The following is a 16,191-nucleotide window of genomic DNA, read 5'->3' on the forward strand; positions in this document are numbered from 1 at the left end:
TGAGTCGGTGCCCCGTGCCTGCAGCGGTGCAGAACCACCGACGGACTCATCTGGGTTCTAGACCGCCCTCACCTTGCGTTTGTGTCTCTTCTTCCTAGGGTGAACCTGCGAGTTAATGTCTTGTGGTTGTAGCATAAAACATTTTTTGCAGTGCACTGGTTTTGGTAATACTCGCAGCTGTTGTCCCCTGTGTGTTTGAAAAGTGTAAATATTGCGGTCTTTATTAGTAAGTTTGAGAGGAGGAGCCCGCAAGATGTGCTTCTTCCTTCCCACTACTCCTTAAGTTCTTTGTGTGTGAACAGTTCTTTCTCCCTTAGGCTTTGTCTCCTCCTTCCCGAGGCATCGGTATGTGACAGCCCAGTGTGTGCCTGTGGCAGGGGATCAGGAGCAGCTGGGGGTAGGGAACTGGCTGGGAATAGGGAACCGGCTGAGCAGAGCTGGCTTCTGTTGTGCAAATAACTCTGCTTGCACAAGGGGCCGGAAAGGAAGTAAAAGAAACTGTAGTCACTGTGTGAGCGATAGGAGATTTAATGTTCCCAGGATCTTGGAATTCGGAGGAGTTGGAGCTCTGTCGTAGGCTGTTACAGCTTGTTTTGATCCAAGAAGTGTTTTAAAAGGGTTTTTGAGAAGGAACAGCATCCACTGCTCGACCTACTTAGCACCCGTGTGTGTGAACAGCCTGCCGACCTGCTGGTTCCCTTCAGAGCTCGCTGAGAGCTGCACTTCCAGCCAGGAGCTGGCAGGAGCAGGGCCGGGCAGTGGCTGAGGAGCCACGTGTGCAGAGGAACGAGCTCCCCTATCCCTGCCGGGAGGGCGCGGCCTTGGGAAACAGCTGTTTCTCCATCGAAATCCTTTTAATTCCTCCCGCCCCAAATCTTATTTGGACACGTCCCTTATAGAGCGAATCCTGTTCGGATCCCAAGAGTTGTTGCATCTATGGGAAAAGCCTTTAGGGAAAGGCAGTGTTTGTGGCCTCATCCTGCACTCCAGTCCCACAGCTGCTCAGCAAAGCCTCCTTACTGGGAACTCCTCCAGTGTGGGATATCGAGTGGCTCTCGGCTGCTTCTTGCTTTCCTCACATGAGGCAGCGGTGACAAATTCCACCATGTGGTGTGAAGTAATGTCCCTTCTCCGCTCCCTGGGAAGCACTCTGGTGTCCTGTAAGTGTGTCTAACCCGAGCACTGTGTGCTTTGTGTGTTACCCCTTCCCTCCCTGCTCCGAGTTCCTGTGCTCCTCAAAACAGTGGGAATTATTTCCTGCTGGCTGGGCTGTGTGTGTACTGGTGGCTGGCAGGTTTGTGTTTGTTGTAGGACAAGTCTATGTGCTTACGATTCTTTAACTCTGGTGTAATTATGTCCTTTCTTGTGTCTGTTGCTGTCAGTGGAAATACTCAGGCTTCTTCCTAGGACGGCTGCACCTGGGAGTCGGTAGGAACACAGTTTTGGGAACACTTTCCATACCTTTTTTTGAACACTTTCCTAAGTCCTGGTCTTAGGAAACGCTTGACATCTGAGCTGGTAGTTGCATCAGAGAGCAAAGAGTTTCAGGATGGCTTTGCAGTGCTGTCTTGATCCTGTATGGAGCCGTGAGCCGTTGGGAAGGACAGGAGCCAATTGCTCTGTCTGGGCACTGGTGGTGGCTCCGGTGTCAGGAGGAGCAGCATTTGCCCCCCACAGTGGGACCCCCAGGACAGGGAAGTAGTGAGAGTTCCCTTTGAGGTGCCCCCAATGCTGAGCCTGCAGAAATGGGGACACTCAGCTGGAGGGGTCCCCACCAGAGTCACCCCTGTCCTGACAGTGTGGTGACTGTCCTGTGTCATCTCCCTTGTGTGTGTGTGTGACATCACTGTGAGTGGCTATTGCTAGCCCCCACTGTGTGCTGTCACTGCCTGTCAGCTCATGTCTCTGTGACCTTTTGCAGACTTTGATGTTAAGAAGAAAAGAAAAGTGGCAGAGATTTACCGGGCTCTGAACAGTGACCCCATCGACGTGGCAGCGCTGAGGCGGATGGCGATCAGCAAGGGCGGGCTGCTCACGGACGAGATCCGGTGCAAAGTGTGGCCAAAGCTGCTCAGTGTTAACACAGACGACCTGCCCCCTCTTCCAGGTATGCCACAGCCTGGACTCAGCTGCTTGGGAGGAATGGCTCCGTGAACTTTGTCCCTAGAGGAGGGACGTGCCTTCTGACCTGCCTTTTCCCTGTGTGTGTTGTATTTCCCACTAAGCTCGTGTACAAAGGGGATTCACTACAGCACCAATACTGTGTTGTATGTAAACAATACATGACCTCTAAAAACAACATTTGTTGTTTTCTTTAGTGATAGTCATGGAATCAGTTCATTGTTGATGCAGTCAGCGTGGCCCTGAGCATTAGCTGACATGTGTAAGTTCACCTGCAGTAGAAAGAATCAGACTTGATTTGTTTTGCTGCCATGAAGAGGTGGCTGTGCTGAGCCCTGGTGTGGCCAAAATTCTCCCGATGTGTCTCTCCCAGGCAGCAGTTTGTTGTGTGAAGCTCATGTGGTTTTTTGGTCAGAACAGGCACAAGGACAACAACCTTCCTGGTGAAGTACCCATATGGTTTTTAAACCTTAGCAATGCAGGAGCTCTAGGTCCTGTAGCTTTAGAGTCCCCCCCCAGACAGATTTTGTTGTTGTTCCTGATTCTGTGATGGTTTGGAAACGTGCATCCCCCCACCTCGGTCCAGAGCCAGGTGGCATTAGGGTGATGTGAGGTGACCAGAGCTGCTGGAAGACAAGGTTTAACTTTACATGATCACATAGAAGGAATTTGCTGGCTCACTGAACTTTTCTGTTTCTTTAACTGTCTTAGCTAACCCTGGGTGAGATTTTCCTCTGAATTGTTTCTATTTTATAAATGGTCTCCACAGCACTCCTCCAGTGCTGCTGCTGAGTACACTTTGAATTGCACAGCAAAACTGTGTAGCAGAGATGTTTCTAGGAGTGCTGGGAGTGCTGCTGTCAGTTTCAGCATTTTAACATGTGTTGTCTAAAGAAATAATTGTCTCATTTGCTGTTAGTGTCAGAGTGTGTGGCAGTGAAAGTGCAGGGACAGGACTGAGGTGTGACATGAAAAAAGGGGATACACAGTGGAGTAGGGGATGTGTGCAGCTTCATGTCCACATTCAGCAGGGATCTTCCCAGCTCCCTCACCTTACTGTCTTCCCACCACTGCAGTGCTTCATGTTAATCCTGTTCCTCTTTTTCTCAGCAAGGAAGGAGCTGCGAGAGGACAATAAGGATTACCAGCAAGTGTTACTGGATGTGCGGCGATCCCTGCGCCGCTTCCCACCAGGTGAGGGGGGTTCTGCTCTTCCCACTCAGTAGGGACAAGAGCAATGCCATGGCTCACATCTCCCTGGGAGGCTGCAGAAGGTGGCATTCCATTATTACTCATAGGGCCTGACTTCTAGAAAACTTTTTCTGTGTGAGCTCCCAGCAGCTGCTTCTTGCAGTGAAGCCCTTCTGCAGCCATCAGTTCCCTGCAGCTGTCTCTGCACAGATGGTTTCTGACGTGGCTTTTCCAACGTTCCGCTTCCCCTGCCCCACTGCCCCCCTCTGCCAGGAGGCTCCTACTGGCAGACAGTTGCAGCAGAGAGAGGAGGGATCCTGCATGGATCTTGTGCACCATGACCTGTTGAGATTAGGACAGATGGAAAGCTTGAGAAACATGCCATTTGCTTCAGTTTATTTTAGTCCACGGTTAGCTCAGGGGCAGGGAAGGCATGTTTGTCTGTGCTTGGAACAACCCACAACCCCTGGTATAAAACAGTTTCAAAATCAGGTTCTTGCACCAAATTTAAAAGAACTTAAAACATTTAGGAGCAAAATGGTTTTGCAGTTGTTTAGTTCTGATGGGAGGCTGGTGCCTTGTGTTATTTATAAAATGCTAAATCCAGCAGCTCTCTGTGCAGAGCAGTCGTTATTTCTGGGCAGAATCTGCCTCCCCCTTCTGCCACTTTTATTTTGTATAAACACTTGATTCACTCTGATTCTTGCAGGCATGGATGCTGTGTGCAGGCCTGATTCCTGGAGGCTCTGCTCCTACGGATTTTTTTGCCCTTGAATGGCAGCCTCCTGCCTATTTTTAGCCGCATTAGTGAAGCAGAGGAAAAGGAGAACTTTGTCATTGCAGGATCTCCACTGGGACTCTCTGCTTGGCCTTTGGGTGTGTTATCTGTTGACAAGGGCTGCCAGAAACTGGCTGCAGCTGTGCAAGGCAGGAACAATGTTTTCCCTGTGACATCCTGTCCCTAAACACATGTTGTTAGCAGGGGACTGATAGAAAGCTGTGCTGGTGGAGGCCTCGCAGTCTGATGCAGTTGGCATAGTTTCTGTGAAAATGGGTCCTGTTGAATTTTTTTCTAGAACTCCTGGGAAATTAAAAATTACTAAAACATCCTCCTCTGTGCTGGATGTGTAGAACAATTCTCTCTTCACAGCAGCACTGTGCAAACATCTATAAACCCTGCTCCCGTCCTCCACAGCGGCTTCCTTGCAGATAAGGGTTCTGCAGATCTAAAGATTAAACCTCTCAGCAACTGTCCAGATTCCCCTGCAGAGTTTTGGGAGACAGCATTAGGGCTTTAGATAGTTTTTTCTGCCAGTTTTACCACCCTCCCCTTGTGCACCACATCCCTTGGGATCAGGCAGGTTCATAAATGCACAGGTGCTCTCCTTGCTCCCACAGCAGACACTGGTAGGTGACACAGCTGTGCCACCTCTCTTGTTCCCACAGATATGCCAGATGACCAGAGGGAAGGATTGCAGGAGGAGCTCATCGATATCATCCTCCACGTCCTCAAGCGCAACCCCCAGCTGCACTACTACCAGGGGTACCACGACATCGTGGTCACCTTCCTCCTGGTGGTGGGGGACAGGCTGGCCACAGCTCTGGTGGAGAAGCTCTCAACACATCATCTCAGGTACTCAGTGGGAGGAGAGGAGCCAACTGCATGTCCTCAGGCTGTGGGGACGCCTGTGCAGGTAGAGCTGGCCTGGAAGGGGAGCTGGGAAGGCAGAGCCTTGGGTTAAAGCAGCTGCCTGTCATGCCTGTACCCAGAGGGTAATTGAGAGCAGCCTGAGCACACAACAGCACGTGGCTTTGCAGGGAGCTGTGCCTCGGGGAAAGGATAATTGAAGGCTGTCAGTTAATTTGTAGCATCTCTTGGAGTTGGAAAAGCCAACACACATGCATTATCCATGGTTGTGTGGCTGTCAGGGCCTCTCCACATCCTGGAGGCTGGCTCAGCTCCTGTCTCCCACTTGTCCTTGCATAGCCCTGGGCAGCATGGTCTGTACTATCAGTGTCCTGTACCCCACATGAAGAGTCTTTCCTGTTTGTGCACTGAAATAAGAGCAAGCTTCCAGCTGGAGAGTGTGGTTTGGAGGGATTATCTCTCCTCTCCCAGGCAGGAGTCAGATTTTGGGTACTGGAAAGGCTTTACAGTTCTTGTGTGCACTGCATCAATAAGAAGTGTCAGCTGACAGCAGCATGATGGTCTGGGCTTGGGTTCTGTGTGCAGGTCAGCCCTGTGTGTCCCAGACAAGCAGGAAGGAGGCTGCTCCAAAGAGACAGAATTCCTTGGGGTTGGGGGCCACCCTGCCAGCAAGAATGTTTATTGCATGTGCTTCACCCTCTGCTGCCTCCCTAGAGGGAGAGCTTGCTGACGTTGTTGCTTGACAAAGCTTCTTTTAAATCTTTCCTCAGGGATTTTATGGACCAAACAATGGATAATACCAAGCACATTTTAAATTACCTGATGCCCATCATAGACCAGGTGAACCCTGAGGTGCATGACTTCCTGCAGAGGTATGCAAATGTTCCCTTAGGGCCTCCTGGCTCTCCCCTGCCTGTCTCAAGTTACTGTTCACAGGGCCATTTTCACCCACACATCCCCAGCACCACAGTGGCTTCCTCAGGGAGTCAACAGCTGTCCCACAGCTGATGGTGACACCCCAAAGGCATGTGGCACTCATTTTATGAGCAGGCTCAAACCTGTGATGCCTGTCTGGAGAGGTTTTACATGGTGCCATCTTCAGCCCATTTGTCTGCACTCTGTATTGGTGGGCTGGGGATTTGGGGACAGTGTTGTACAAATGCTACAACTGCTTCACGTGACCACTTGTGTGGCTGGTGGGACCTTGCTGTAGTTTGTTCTTAGTTCTGGGGATAATTACCAGGTTTTGCATTAGGGATACACAGGTATGTCTGGCCAGATCAAATCAGAAGCAGGAAGGTGAATGGGAAGAGTGAGTTCAGAGCCCTTTTTTGGGCAGATGTGTGGTTTTTTTCACAGCCAGAATGTCTTTGGGTACCAACCCTGATTGCAAACTCCCAGAATTAGTAAGCCCTCAGGGTAGGAAGGAACCCAAACATCAGTCTGTGCTGCAGGACTTCAGTTGCCCTCAGGCCAGCAAGCCAGACAGTGGCATGATACATGACACATTCAGGGTCTCCTGAAAGCAGTGTTTGGCCTCTGCTGTGGCCCCCACTGGATGTGACACAAGTAGTGGCAGCACTTTGCCACAGGGGGTGGCACAGGGGATAAACAATTTTTTCTGCCAGAGGTGCAGTTCCTGCTCTAGTGGGGTTCAGTGCTCCACTGACAGCCAGCTCTATTTCCCCAGGCATGGCAGTGCAGCACAGGGCTGGCTTGGGAGCATTTCATCCCTGTTTCCAGGCTGACCTAATGGCTCTTTCTCTGTGTAGTGCAGAGGTGGGAACCATCTTTGCCCTCAGCTGGCTGATCACCTGGTTTGGCCACGTTTTGTCTGACTTCCGGCACGTTGTGCGATTATATGACTTCTTCCTGGCTTGCCACCCGCTGATGCCCATTTATTTTGCAGCTGTGGTAGGTATTGATGGAATGCTCAGGGATTAACTGGGCTGTTCTGAGGTGGTAGGAGTTTGGGGCTGCAGAGGGAGGCTAACAAACCCAGTGCTGGTGCTGTCCTCAGCTGTACCCTGCTCTGCAGATGAGGTCCTTGGTGATGGTAAAGGGCAGGTGGGATGCAGGGGAACTCAGGGCAGCCTGAGGATGTCCAAATGTGCAGGCTTTACCAATTCAGTGCTGTGGAGGCAGAACAGCACAGTGTTTTTGTTTCCTCTCATGTGCTGGTCCTGCTTCTGGTCACATACTGGGATGCCTGGCTGGCTGGGGACAGCCCTGCACTGTGCATCCATGCTGCCCATCCTCCTATAGCAGAGGGCAAGTCATGAAGTCAGACCCTGCTGAGTTTCTGCCCCCGTCTCCGACCTGCCAATAGCAGGCTCTGCTCAGCAGACAGACCTAAGTGCCCTGAAAGAGGCTTCCCATGGCCTCAGTGTCTCAGAGGGGTTTGGCATTTCTCTTCCCAGTGAATGCTTCACTGCAGAGTGTCCTTTTGAAGAAGGTCTTTCAGCTGGAAGTAAAGTGATTTTTTCTTCTGGCTCTGAAATAAGTGCCAGCATCTGCCAAGGAGTTGTCCCCACTTCCTTGTCTGTCCTCCTCTCACTCCTCTGCAGATCGTGCTGCACCGGGAGCAGGAAGTTCTGGACTGTGAGTGTGACATGGCCTCTGTCCACCACCTCCTATCCCAGATCCCACAAGACCTTCCTTATGAGTCTCTGATCAGCAAAGCCGGGGACCTTTTTGTCCAGTTCCCACCTTCTGAACTCGCCAAGGAGGCAGCTCAGGCAGCTCAGGCGGAACGGTGAGCGCCGGGCAGCCCATGTGTTCCCTACATCCCCTTGCCAGTTCTTGCCTCCCTGTGGAGATCTTCCTGACGGGAGGCTGGTCCCAGGGCTGAGCAGGGAACCCTCCTTGACCTGTTCCTTCTCTTGCAGAACTGCGGCTTCCACTTTTAAGGACTTTGAGTTGGCATCAGTGCAGCAGAGACCAGACACTGTGTTGAGGCAACGCTTCAGAGAGCGGCTCCGAGGGGAGGAGCGGCTCCGAGGGGAGGAGCGGCTCCGAGGGGAGGAGCGGAAGCCCCGGACCAACCGCTTTGTCAAGCTGGCAGTGATGGGGCTGACGGTGGCGCTGGGAGCAGCTGCCCTGGCCATGGTGAAGAGCGCGCTGGAGTGGGCACCCAAGTTCCAGCTGCAGATTTTCCCCTGAAGACGGAGGAAGGGTCTTTGCTGTCACATCCCCAGCAGGAAAGGCTGATGTGTGATGAAGGACATGTCCAGAAACGACCTGTCTGAAGACTATTTATTATTCTTACTGCGTCCAGTAACACTTTTGGCGAGGGGAGGAGCGGCTCCGAGGGGAGGAGCGGACAAAATCCATCTTGACAAAGCCCCGGACCAACCGCTTTGTCAAGCTGGCAGTGATGGGGCTGACGGTGGCGCTGGGAGCAGCTGCCCTGGCCATGGTGAAGAGCGCGCTGGAGTGGGCACCCAAGTTCCAGCTGCAGATTTTCCCCTGAAGACGGAGGAAGGGTCTTTGCTGTCACATCCCCAGCAGGAAAGGCTGATGTGTGATGAAGGACATGTCCAGAAACGACCTGTCTGAAGACTATTTATTATTCTTACTGCGTCCAGTAACACTTTTGGCCTTTGTGACAGAGACTGAGGGAACCAGCCCAGCAGGACGGTTCCCCACACCATGCTCACCTTGTTTTCCTCTCCCTGTGCCAGGGTGAGCAGACAGGCACTCCTGCTGTCTCCTGAGGAACCAGAGGTATGGACAAATTGGCTGGTCAGGCTGTGCTCAGGTGACTGTACAGAGGGAGAGCTGTGTGTGGGCTGTGCCCAAATGATCCTGTGCTCTCCACTGGGGAAAACTAGTGGGAGTGAGAGCAGATCTTCGCCTGGAGGAGGGTGTCCAACAGGGTTTGTTCTGGGTGCTTGCGTGTGTGAGGGGGAAGGGCGTTGCACTCCTGAGGAACAGGGCAACCCTTTGGCTCTTCATTGCTCCAGTGTGCCCCACGATCTGCCTTCAGCTTTGCCAGTGCTCCAGCTCTTCCCTGTCCTGTGGACACCCTCTGAGCAGAGCCAAACCTTTCCCACACCCTGGCCAGCACAATGCTGTGAGCTTCTCTTCAGTGTGTAACACTCCCTGGCTCTTTCTGCTTCCACATCTTTGCAGCCTGATCTGTTTGTGGGGGCCAGGAGCAGACCTTAGCTCCCCTCAGCTCTCAGGCACTGCCACTGCTGCTCTGGCAGTACTGTGACCATATCTGGGGTCAGTGAGGTGAGCACGAGTGCAGTCACCCTGCTGAGGGTGTGTACTGTTATGCTACTACAAGTTTTAGTGGCACTGTAAACACCCATTGCAGACTTCTTTAATAGCTCTGGAAGTGGACCTTAACATGCCCACATGGAGAAAGGCTTTTTCCACCTTGTGAAATACTTTGCACAGAATAGAAGTTGTTGCACTAGGAAATGTGACAAAAACCTCCCCCACAGGCTGATCAGGCTTCAACATCACCTCTGGAAATACCACAAGGGATTTCCCAGAAAGGCCACCCTGACCCCTGCATAGCTCCCATTTCCCCATGAGTTCCATTGGCAGTCCCAGCGCTCCCTGCCCTCCAAGCTAAGCAGCAAATCCTTCTAGACAACTCAGTGTCCCACTGAGACAGAGCCAATAGACACTCTATGCCTCTACCTCTCCCCCAAGCTGCTAAATCTCCCTCAAGTGTCCTTACCTGTCCCTCACAGCTCCCTCCCTCTGCCCCATCATTGCTCTGTTGTGCCCAAAGCCATCTGTGCCATGCCCAGGGGCTGCACACCTGAAAAGGAGGTGTTGGTTGAAGGGATTTTGGGATAGAGGAGAAAACTCATGCCCTGGAGAGCTCAGCACCCCCAACTCCCACCCTTCTTTGTCCATAACTGCCCTGGGTGTGTTCTGGTTTGCCCCATGGGCCCTTGCTTCATGGAAGGGATGTGCCTTTCTGGCCAGAGGGCAGGTGGGCAGTTTTCATTCCTGACTTGTGTTCCCATGAAGCTCTAAGCAGAGCCTCTGCAGGTGAAATGTGGAGTGAGTGAAACTGCCCTTGTCCAGGCAGGCAGCAAGACCTGTTCCCTCCTCTCCTCAGTGGTGCCAGTGGCCTTGGAGAGACCTGGGGCTGCTCAGGGGGCTCCTCCCAGTGTGGCTGAAGGCAGAGCCCATTCCTGGCCCCTTGGTACCCCCAGAGCAGGACTGGAGGCTGGGTCACTTGGCACTTTAGAAACCACTGGAGAGTGTGGTGACCTGGGAGTGCTGCTGGAGGGCCCAGGACTGCTCTGTACATTACGCTGAAGGAGGGGATGGCTGGAGCCCCCCAGGAGGAGCCCCTGCAGCCCCTCCATTCCCTGGCCATGATGCACTTTAGTTCTTGTGTTGTCCCCAGTGGGGGGAGAAGGGCCTGGGAGGAGTCCAGGGTGCTTCAGTTACTCTGTACAAAGACTTATACACCCCTGTAAATGCAGATTTCTACACGCCCTAAAACTGTAAAATAAACAGTTACTAAACACACTTCCTGCCCTCCGCAGACCAGGGCTGCCAGATCTGCTCTTGTGGCACCCTGGGGCCCAGAACTGGCACCTTCCCTGCGGTGGCCAGGCCAGCTCAGTGTGGCCTCACACCCAGCAGCCCCGTGGGAGCAGGAGCAGAGCCAAAGGGTGTGTGCGTGCCCCGGTCACTGTTCTCCATCCATCTGCCTCCCTCTGGGCCAAGGCCAGGCCTTGTGTGTGCTGCTGGCTCTCTGGGGTGTCCCCCCCATCAGCAGCGTGGGGCTGGAAATAGCCTGACCTGCCCGCTGCCCTGTACCCCAGGCCGGGTGCCCGGCTGCAGGAGGAGATCCCGGGCACGATGCCCAATCCCGGGGCACGCTCCGCTGAGCTGGGGTGATGCAGCAGCCTTGGCCAGGCTGGAAGCGGTTTTGTCTGGATGGCTCAAGGCTGGCAGCCCTCTTGGCTATTTTTAATTGCCTGTGGCTTCTCCAGGAGCCATTTTCTAAACCGTGCTTGAATCCCTGTGAGAAGAGCACCCTTTGAGCAGCAGCGGGGAAGGAGGAGTGGTGGCAGGAGGTATGTGACATCTTTAGGGTAGCCAAGAGGCCACTGCTGCATGTGACTCAACCAGGCCAGTGGCAGCGTGTGCATGTGCCTGTGTGGGCCATGCTGGACAGTAGACAAGAGCCCCGTGTGGCCCTGACCTTGCCAAAGTGATGGGGGCAGTGGTGATGGCCAGTGAGCTCTGCCTGTGGCTGCCCCATGGGCCCCCCTGCTCCCAGCAGTGCCCCTGCACAGAGACAATCCCATTGCCGGGGGCTGCAGTGACACCACACTGGAACATTGCTGCCCCTGTGGTACCGCCCAGGCCGCGGGCGGTGCTGGGGGCTGTCCCGGGGGTGCAGCCTGCAGACTTGGGGGGGGTCACCGTGGCACGGGCAACCCCTGCACTTCTCCCTCCCTCGGGGACAGCCCGGTCCCCAGCAGCGCCAGGGCAGCAGGAGGGGCTGGCAGTACCCGGGGATGCTCTGGGCTCCTCTTGTTGCCGTGGCAACAGCTGCGGTGAGACTGGGGGCGGGGGTCTGGGTGTGATGCGAGTGGCGCGTGACCCCGTGCCCCCCCCCCGTGGGTCTGGATTAGCACCCCCGGTTCCCTCCCTCTCCACTTCCCTCCCCGATCACCCTCGGTCCCCTCCCCCGGCTGAACGGAGTCGGGGGCGGCGCCGGGATTGCCCACACACACACACGGGTGGGGCGAGGGGCTGCCTGCGCACTGCACATACGTGCACACACATGCACATGCTCACACTGCTCCCGGGGACGCCCAGCCCACACTGACTGATGAGGGTGAACCTCCCCGCTGCAGGAGAGCCCTTAGGAACCGGGGCTCAGGGTGGGAACTGATATACCTGGGAGCCGGATGCTGGCTACTGGGAATCCCTCATCTCCCTGGAGACCTCACATAGCCCTGGGTACCCCAAATTCCCCTGGGAGGAGTGAGGCAGCAGAGAAGGAGCCAGAGCCAAGCGAAGCAGACCAACACACTTTATTCCATAATCACAACAGTCAGGATCATTGTTAGCCGAGGTTCTGCAGAGCAAGGGCCAGCCATGTCACACCCCCAAGACGGACCCAGACGGGGTCGTCACTGCCCCTCGGCTAAAATCCTGTTTCTCCAAGATAACAGACACAGGGACCCTTCACTAACACAACACTACAAAGGTGACCCCGAGCGCTGGCGCCCGTCCGCAGGCTGCGTCGGGGCCCCGCCAGCTCCGGGGACCCCCGGCCCACTCGGCCGCCGCCAGGGCAGCTGCTTCCTGAGAGAGGTTTGGTTTATTTTTATTATTTATTATTACTATTATTATTATTATTCGCTTTGTCTGGAGTGATGACGGGATGTCGCACGCGCACGCACACACGCTCGCACACGCATGCCAGCCAGCACCGGGCAGCGGGGGCGCAGCGGGAGGGGCCGCACGCTGGGGGGGTCTCTAAGCACTACAACCACACGGCACAGAAAATCCACCACTGTCCACGACGGTTCTCCCTGACAAACACACCCGGCGAGACTCGAGGAGGGGGACAGGGGTGAGGACGGGGACAAAGCGGATGATGTTGTGCTTGCGGCCAGGGCAGGAGACCCCGGCACTGGCTCCGGTTCTGGCACTGACCCAGAACCTGCTCCTGAGGAAATATTTCGCCTGACAGTCTGTGGAGGGATCACCCTGGCTCAAGGGTGATGCACAGCATGTAAGGGACCACTGGGACCCGTGTTCCCCCTAGGAACGGAAGCTGAGCCCTGAGCTGCAGGGTCAGCAAAGCACACGTGAGATGCGAGACCCTCAGTGTGGCCTCAGGCCTTGCTGGTACCTGGGGGCTTTGGCTTCCCCATGGACAGGGATGGAGGGCAGGTGACTGTCAGCCTCAGCGCCCTCCCTGAGAAGCCCTGGCCACAGCATGGGGTGGCTGTGCACCCCAAGAAGGCACCGAGGTGCTGGGTGAGATCCGTGTGTGTTAGAGAGCTCTGGGGCCGCCGGACCCCACGGGAACCCCGAACCCGGCTCACACATGGGAGACGGCTTCAGATGCTCCTGGAGCGGGGCTGCCCAGGGGGTGGGAAGGCAAAGTCCCCCCGAGGCGGCGGTGAGGCGGGAGCAGGCTGCCAGAATCACGGCCGGCCCGGCGCTTATTTGGCTTTTCCACCTTTGGGGGCGGGACTGGATCCGGTGGGGGACGGCCGGGGAGGGAGGGGACGCAGAGAAGAGGACGCGCTCTATCCAGGGAACACGTGTCTGATGCGTGATGCCCGCCTGGCTCCGCAGGCTGGCACCCGCACGGGGGTACCGAAACACCGTGGCTAATGCCAACACACACGCACAGCTACCGCTACACACCGACACATCTACACTGCTGATGGTTGACCATCGCGGGGGGCCTCGAGGGGTCCCCAGGGACTGGGCTGGGGGACATCAAGCATCCCTGCAAAGTGCCCAGGGACACGCCTCTCCCTGCGCTGCAGTGCCTGTCCCCACGGCTGAGCCAGGGCCACCAGCAGCTCCAGCAGCAGGGCCAGGCACCTACTCCGAGGCACCCTCAGGGGATGCCAGGACATGGGAGGGGGGATGTCACGGCTCAGTCCAGCCTGACAGCAAGGGGCAGGCACGGGGTAGCCTGTGACTGGGGGGACCGGCAGCCCCAAAACAGGGAGGCAGAGCCCCAAGCAGCGGGTGCTCTGCTGCAGCCAGCACCCCCTTGGCAGGGAAGGATCCGAGGTGCCCCTGCAAATCCAGGGGGCCTGGGGAATCGGGGTCATGGGGGACTGCAGGGGCTGCTTCAAGCAGCAGTTGCTGCCGAGCCCAGTAGAACTCTTGCAGGTGCTGCCAGCCCAAGCCATGACCACTTCCCCGGGGATGTGTGGGGTCCCCACCCGGCACAGCTGTACCAGAGTGCAGCCCCTGCCCCCCCAACCACAGCCTGCGGCAGCTGCCGAGCCAGCACTGCAGCCACGTGCTCCCGGCAGTGGGAGGAGGCGGCTGTCGCAGGAAGGAGCCATTAGGAAAAGCAAAGAAAATCCCAGCTGGAGGAGCCGCTGCAGCAGCATCTTCCCTGCCAGCATGTCCCTGCTCTTGGCGTGGTCGGCAGCGGAGCCCAGCGTGGTGCTGTGTGGAGGAGCCCTGCGCCAGAGCATCACCCACACCCCCACACACCCACCAGCACTGGCTGCTGCTGCTCTTGGACCAGTTTGGGTGGCTGCTTAAGGCAGATTTCCCGCAGCTGCCCTTCGCTGCCACCCTGCCCTTCCATGCTGCTCCCTGCCATCCCGGCAGCACCACACGCCACGGCTGGGCACAGTGACACCCAGCTCCACCGGCCAAGGTCAGCCAGCCCACAGCAGGTCCCGCACGGGCACAGGCTCCAAGGTTAAAATGAGGGCTGGCTGCTTAGTGAAGGGCTGGTCCCCGTACAATTTTGGGGTGACTCTGGACAGATGGCTCCCTCCGTGGCATGGCTTTCCCTGCACAACTGCCTGGCGAGAGAAACAACACAGCCTCCCGCGCCCACGTGCGCGTCACGTGTGTGCAACTTCACTCTTCCCAAAGCGAGTGGCGGGGAGCACGCGCCACGGGGAAGGAGACACTGCTGGGGGACACTGAACCCCCAAAGCAGGGACCCCTCACAAAACAGGGAGTTGGGCAGGGACAGTTTGGCATGGCTCGGCATCCCTCCCCAAGGGCTGCAAAGAGGAAGAGCAGAGAATTGAAGCCATGCGTTCAATGCAGTCAAAAACCAAACGGAATCAGCCATTCTCCAAGGGATGGGGAAGGTGGGGTGGGCACCGAGAGCTGGGGTGGCGTGGATGCTCCTGCTTCCTGGAGAGCGGGAGGGCACACGGTGCTGGCACAGATGGGAGCGGCCGGGAGCAGCCACGGCTGTCAGCGCCGGGGCCGTGGGGGAAAGCGGCCGGGTGTGATAATGAAAACCCGATGAGATGCATTTCACGGGCAAATAACCGCGGCAGGCGGCCATGCGTCCTGCGGGCACGAGGCGAGAGCCGGACAGACAGACGGATGGAGAATGGGTGTGTGCCAGGGGGTGGGGGGAGCAGGGGCTCTGCCTTCCAGCAGCTTCAAGGCAAAATACCTGATTCCTGCATGTAAACAGCTGGTTTCGGTTTGTTTGTTTTTTGTTTCCTGGGTTGTTTTTTGATATGACCTGATTGTGGGTGAAAATAAAAATGAGTGTTACCTGCAGAGCGTGGGACTCAGTAGGTAAAGACCAAGTCTGAGATGCTGGACATGAGCCAGTCCCCTGCTATCATCTCCGTCACCTCGGGCGTGCAATAGTCCGGGAACTCGAAGTGCGAGGAGCCTCCCCGCGGGTAGAGGTCGTGGTCCTTGTCGAAGACGGACCAGTCCAGGGCACCACAGGTGGCACTGGCAGGCGCCCGCCCGGGCATGACCCCCAGCAGCTCCTCCTCCAGCTCTTCGTCAGAGGAGCTGAAGGAAGAGGGAGGGGACCCAGCCGACATGGGAGAGGGGGACCCGCTCTCTGGGGACCTCCCTGGCTCCGGGCAGGGTGTGGTAGGGCTCAGGGGTGCAGGGGGCTCCTGGGGGCTGTGCTCGCCGTCGGGTGCCGGGTGCCAGGCAGCCGTGCCAGGCACCACAGGGCTGTCCTCAGCGGGCACCTCTGGTGCGGGCTCCTGGGGGGTGTCGGGGCCGGTGGGCAGCTTGGCGGGCTGCCTGCGGCTGGCAGAGACACGGCCCAACACGGAGGGCTTGATCTTCACTGGGAGCCGAGGGCGGGCTGCTCCGGTGCCCACCTTGCCCTTTTTCCGAGGCCGGTACTTGTAGTCGGGGTAGTCAGCCATGTGCTTGAGGCGCAGACGCTCGGCCTCCCTGACAAAGGGGATCTTCTCGGAGTCGTGCAGGAGCTGCCAGCGCCGGCCCAGGCGCTTGGAGATCTCGGCGTTGTGCATGTCGGGCCACTGGTCCATGATCTTGCGGCGCTCGTGCTGGGACCACACCATGAAGGCGTTCATGGGCCGCTTGATGTGCCCGCTCGGCGTCTTGCACCAGGCGGGCTCGGTGTCACGGGCGGGCAGTGGGGCGCAGGGCTCCCGCCGAGCCTCCGCGCCCCGGCCCCGCGGGCCGCGCTGCACCATCCCGGAGCCGGGTATCCCGCCGCCGCCTCCGCCTCTTCCTCCTCCCCTCCCGCCGTCGTCTCCCTGCCCGCCGCCGCCTCCCCG

The 16,191-nt window shown here is 56.8% G+C and overlaps 2 protein-coding genes across 2 annotated transcripts; one reads left to right on the plus strand and one right to left on the minus strand.

The window, feature by feature from the left end:
• Nucleotides 1–1,105: 1,105 nt before the first annotated feature.
• Nucleotides 1,106–8,252, plus strand: TBC1D20 (TBC1 domain family member 20). Its single transcript, XM_041396175.1, has 8 exons — nt 1,106–1,160; nt 1,922–2,107; nt 3,232–3,315; nt 4,759–4,945; nt 5,731–5,832; nt 6,733–6,874; nt 7,528–7,715; nt 7,849–8,252. Exons 1-8 carry the CDS (start codon nt 1,106–1,108, stop codon nt 8,120–8,122), a joined length of 1,218 nt encoding a protein of 405 aa, XP_041252109.1. The 3' UTR covers nt 8,123–8,252.
• Nucleotides 8,253–8,441: 189 nt separating this feature from the next.
• SOX12 (SRY-box transcription factor 12) lies at nt 8,442–16,174 on the minus strand. The gene is made up of 2 exons (XM_041396181.1): nt 15,192–16,174; nt 8,442–15,093 (listed from the first exon to the last, which is right to left on the minus strand). The coding sequence occupies exon 1, from the start codon at nt 16,105–16,107 to the stop codon at nt 15,208–15,210; it is 900 nt and encodes a 299-aa protein (XP_041252115.1). The 5' UTR covers nt 16,108–16,174; the 3' UTR covers nt 8,442–15,093; nt 15,192–15,207.
• Between the last annotated feature and the right edge of the window lie 17 nt (nt 16,175–16,191).

Source organism: Onychostruthus taczanowskii, unplaced genomic scaffold, assembly GCF_017590055.1.
Source record: "Onychostruthus taczanowskii isolate IOZ18803 unplaced genomic scaffold, ASM1759005v1 scaffold126, whole genome shotgun sequence".
Taxonomy (NCBI): Eukaryota; Metazoa; Chordata; class Aves; order Passeriformes; family Passeridae; genus Onychostruthus; species Onychostruthus taczanowskii.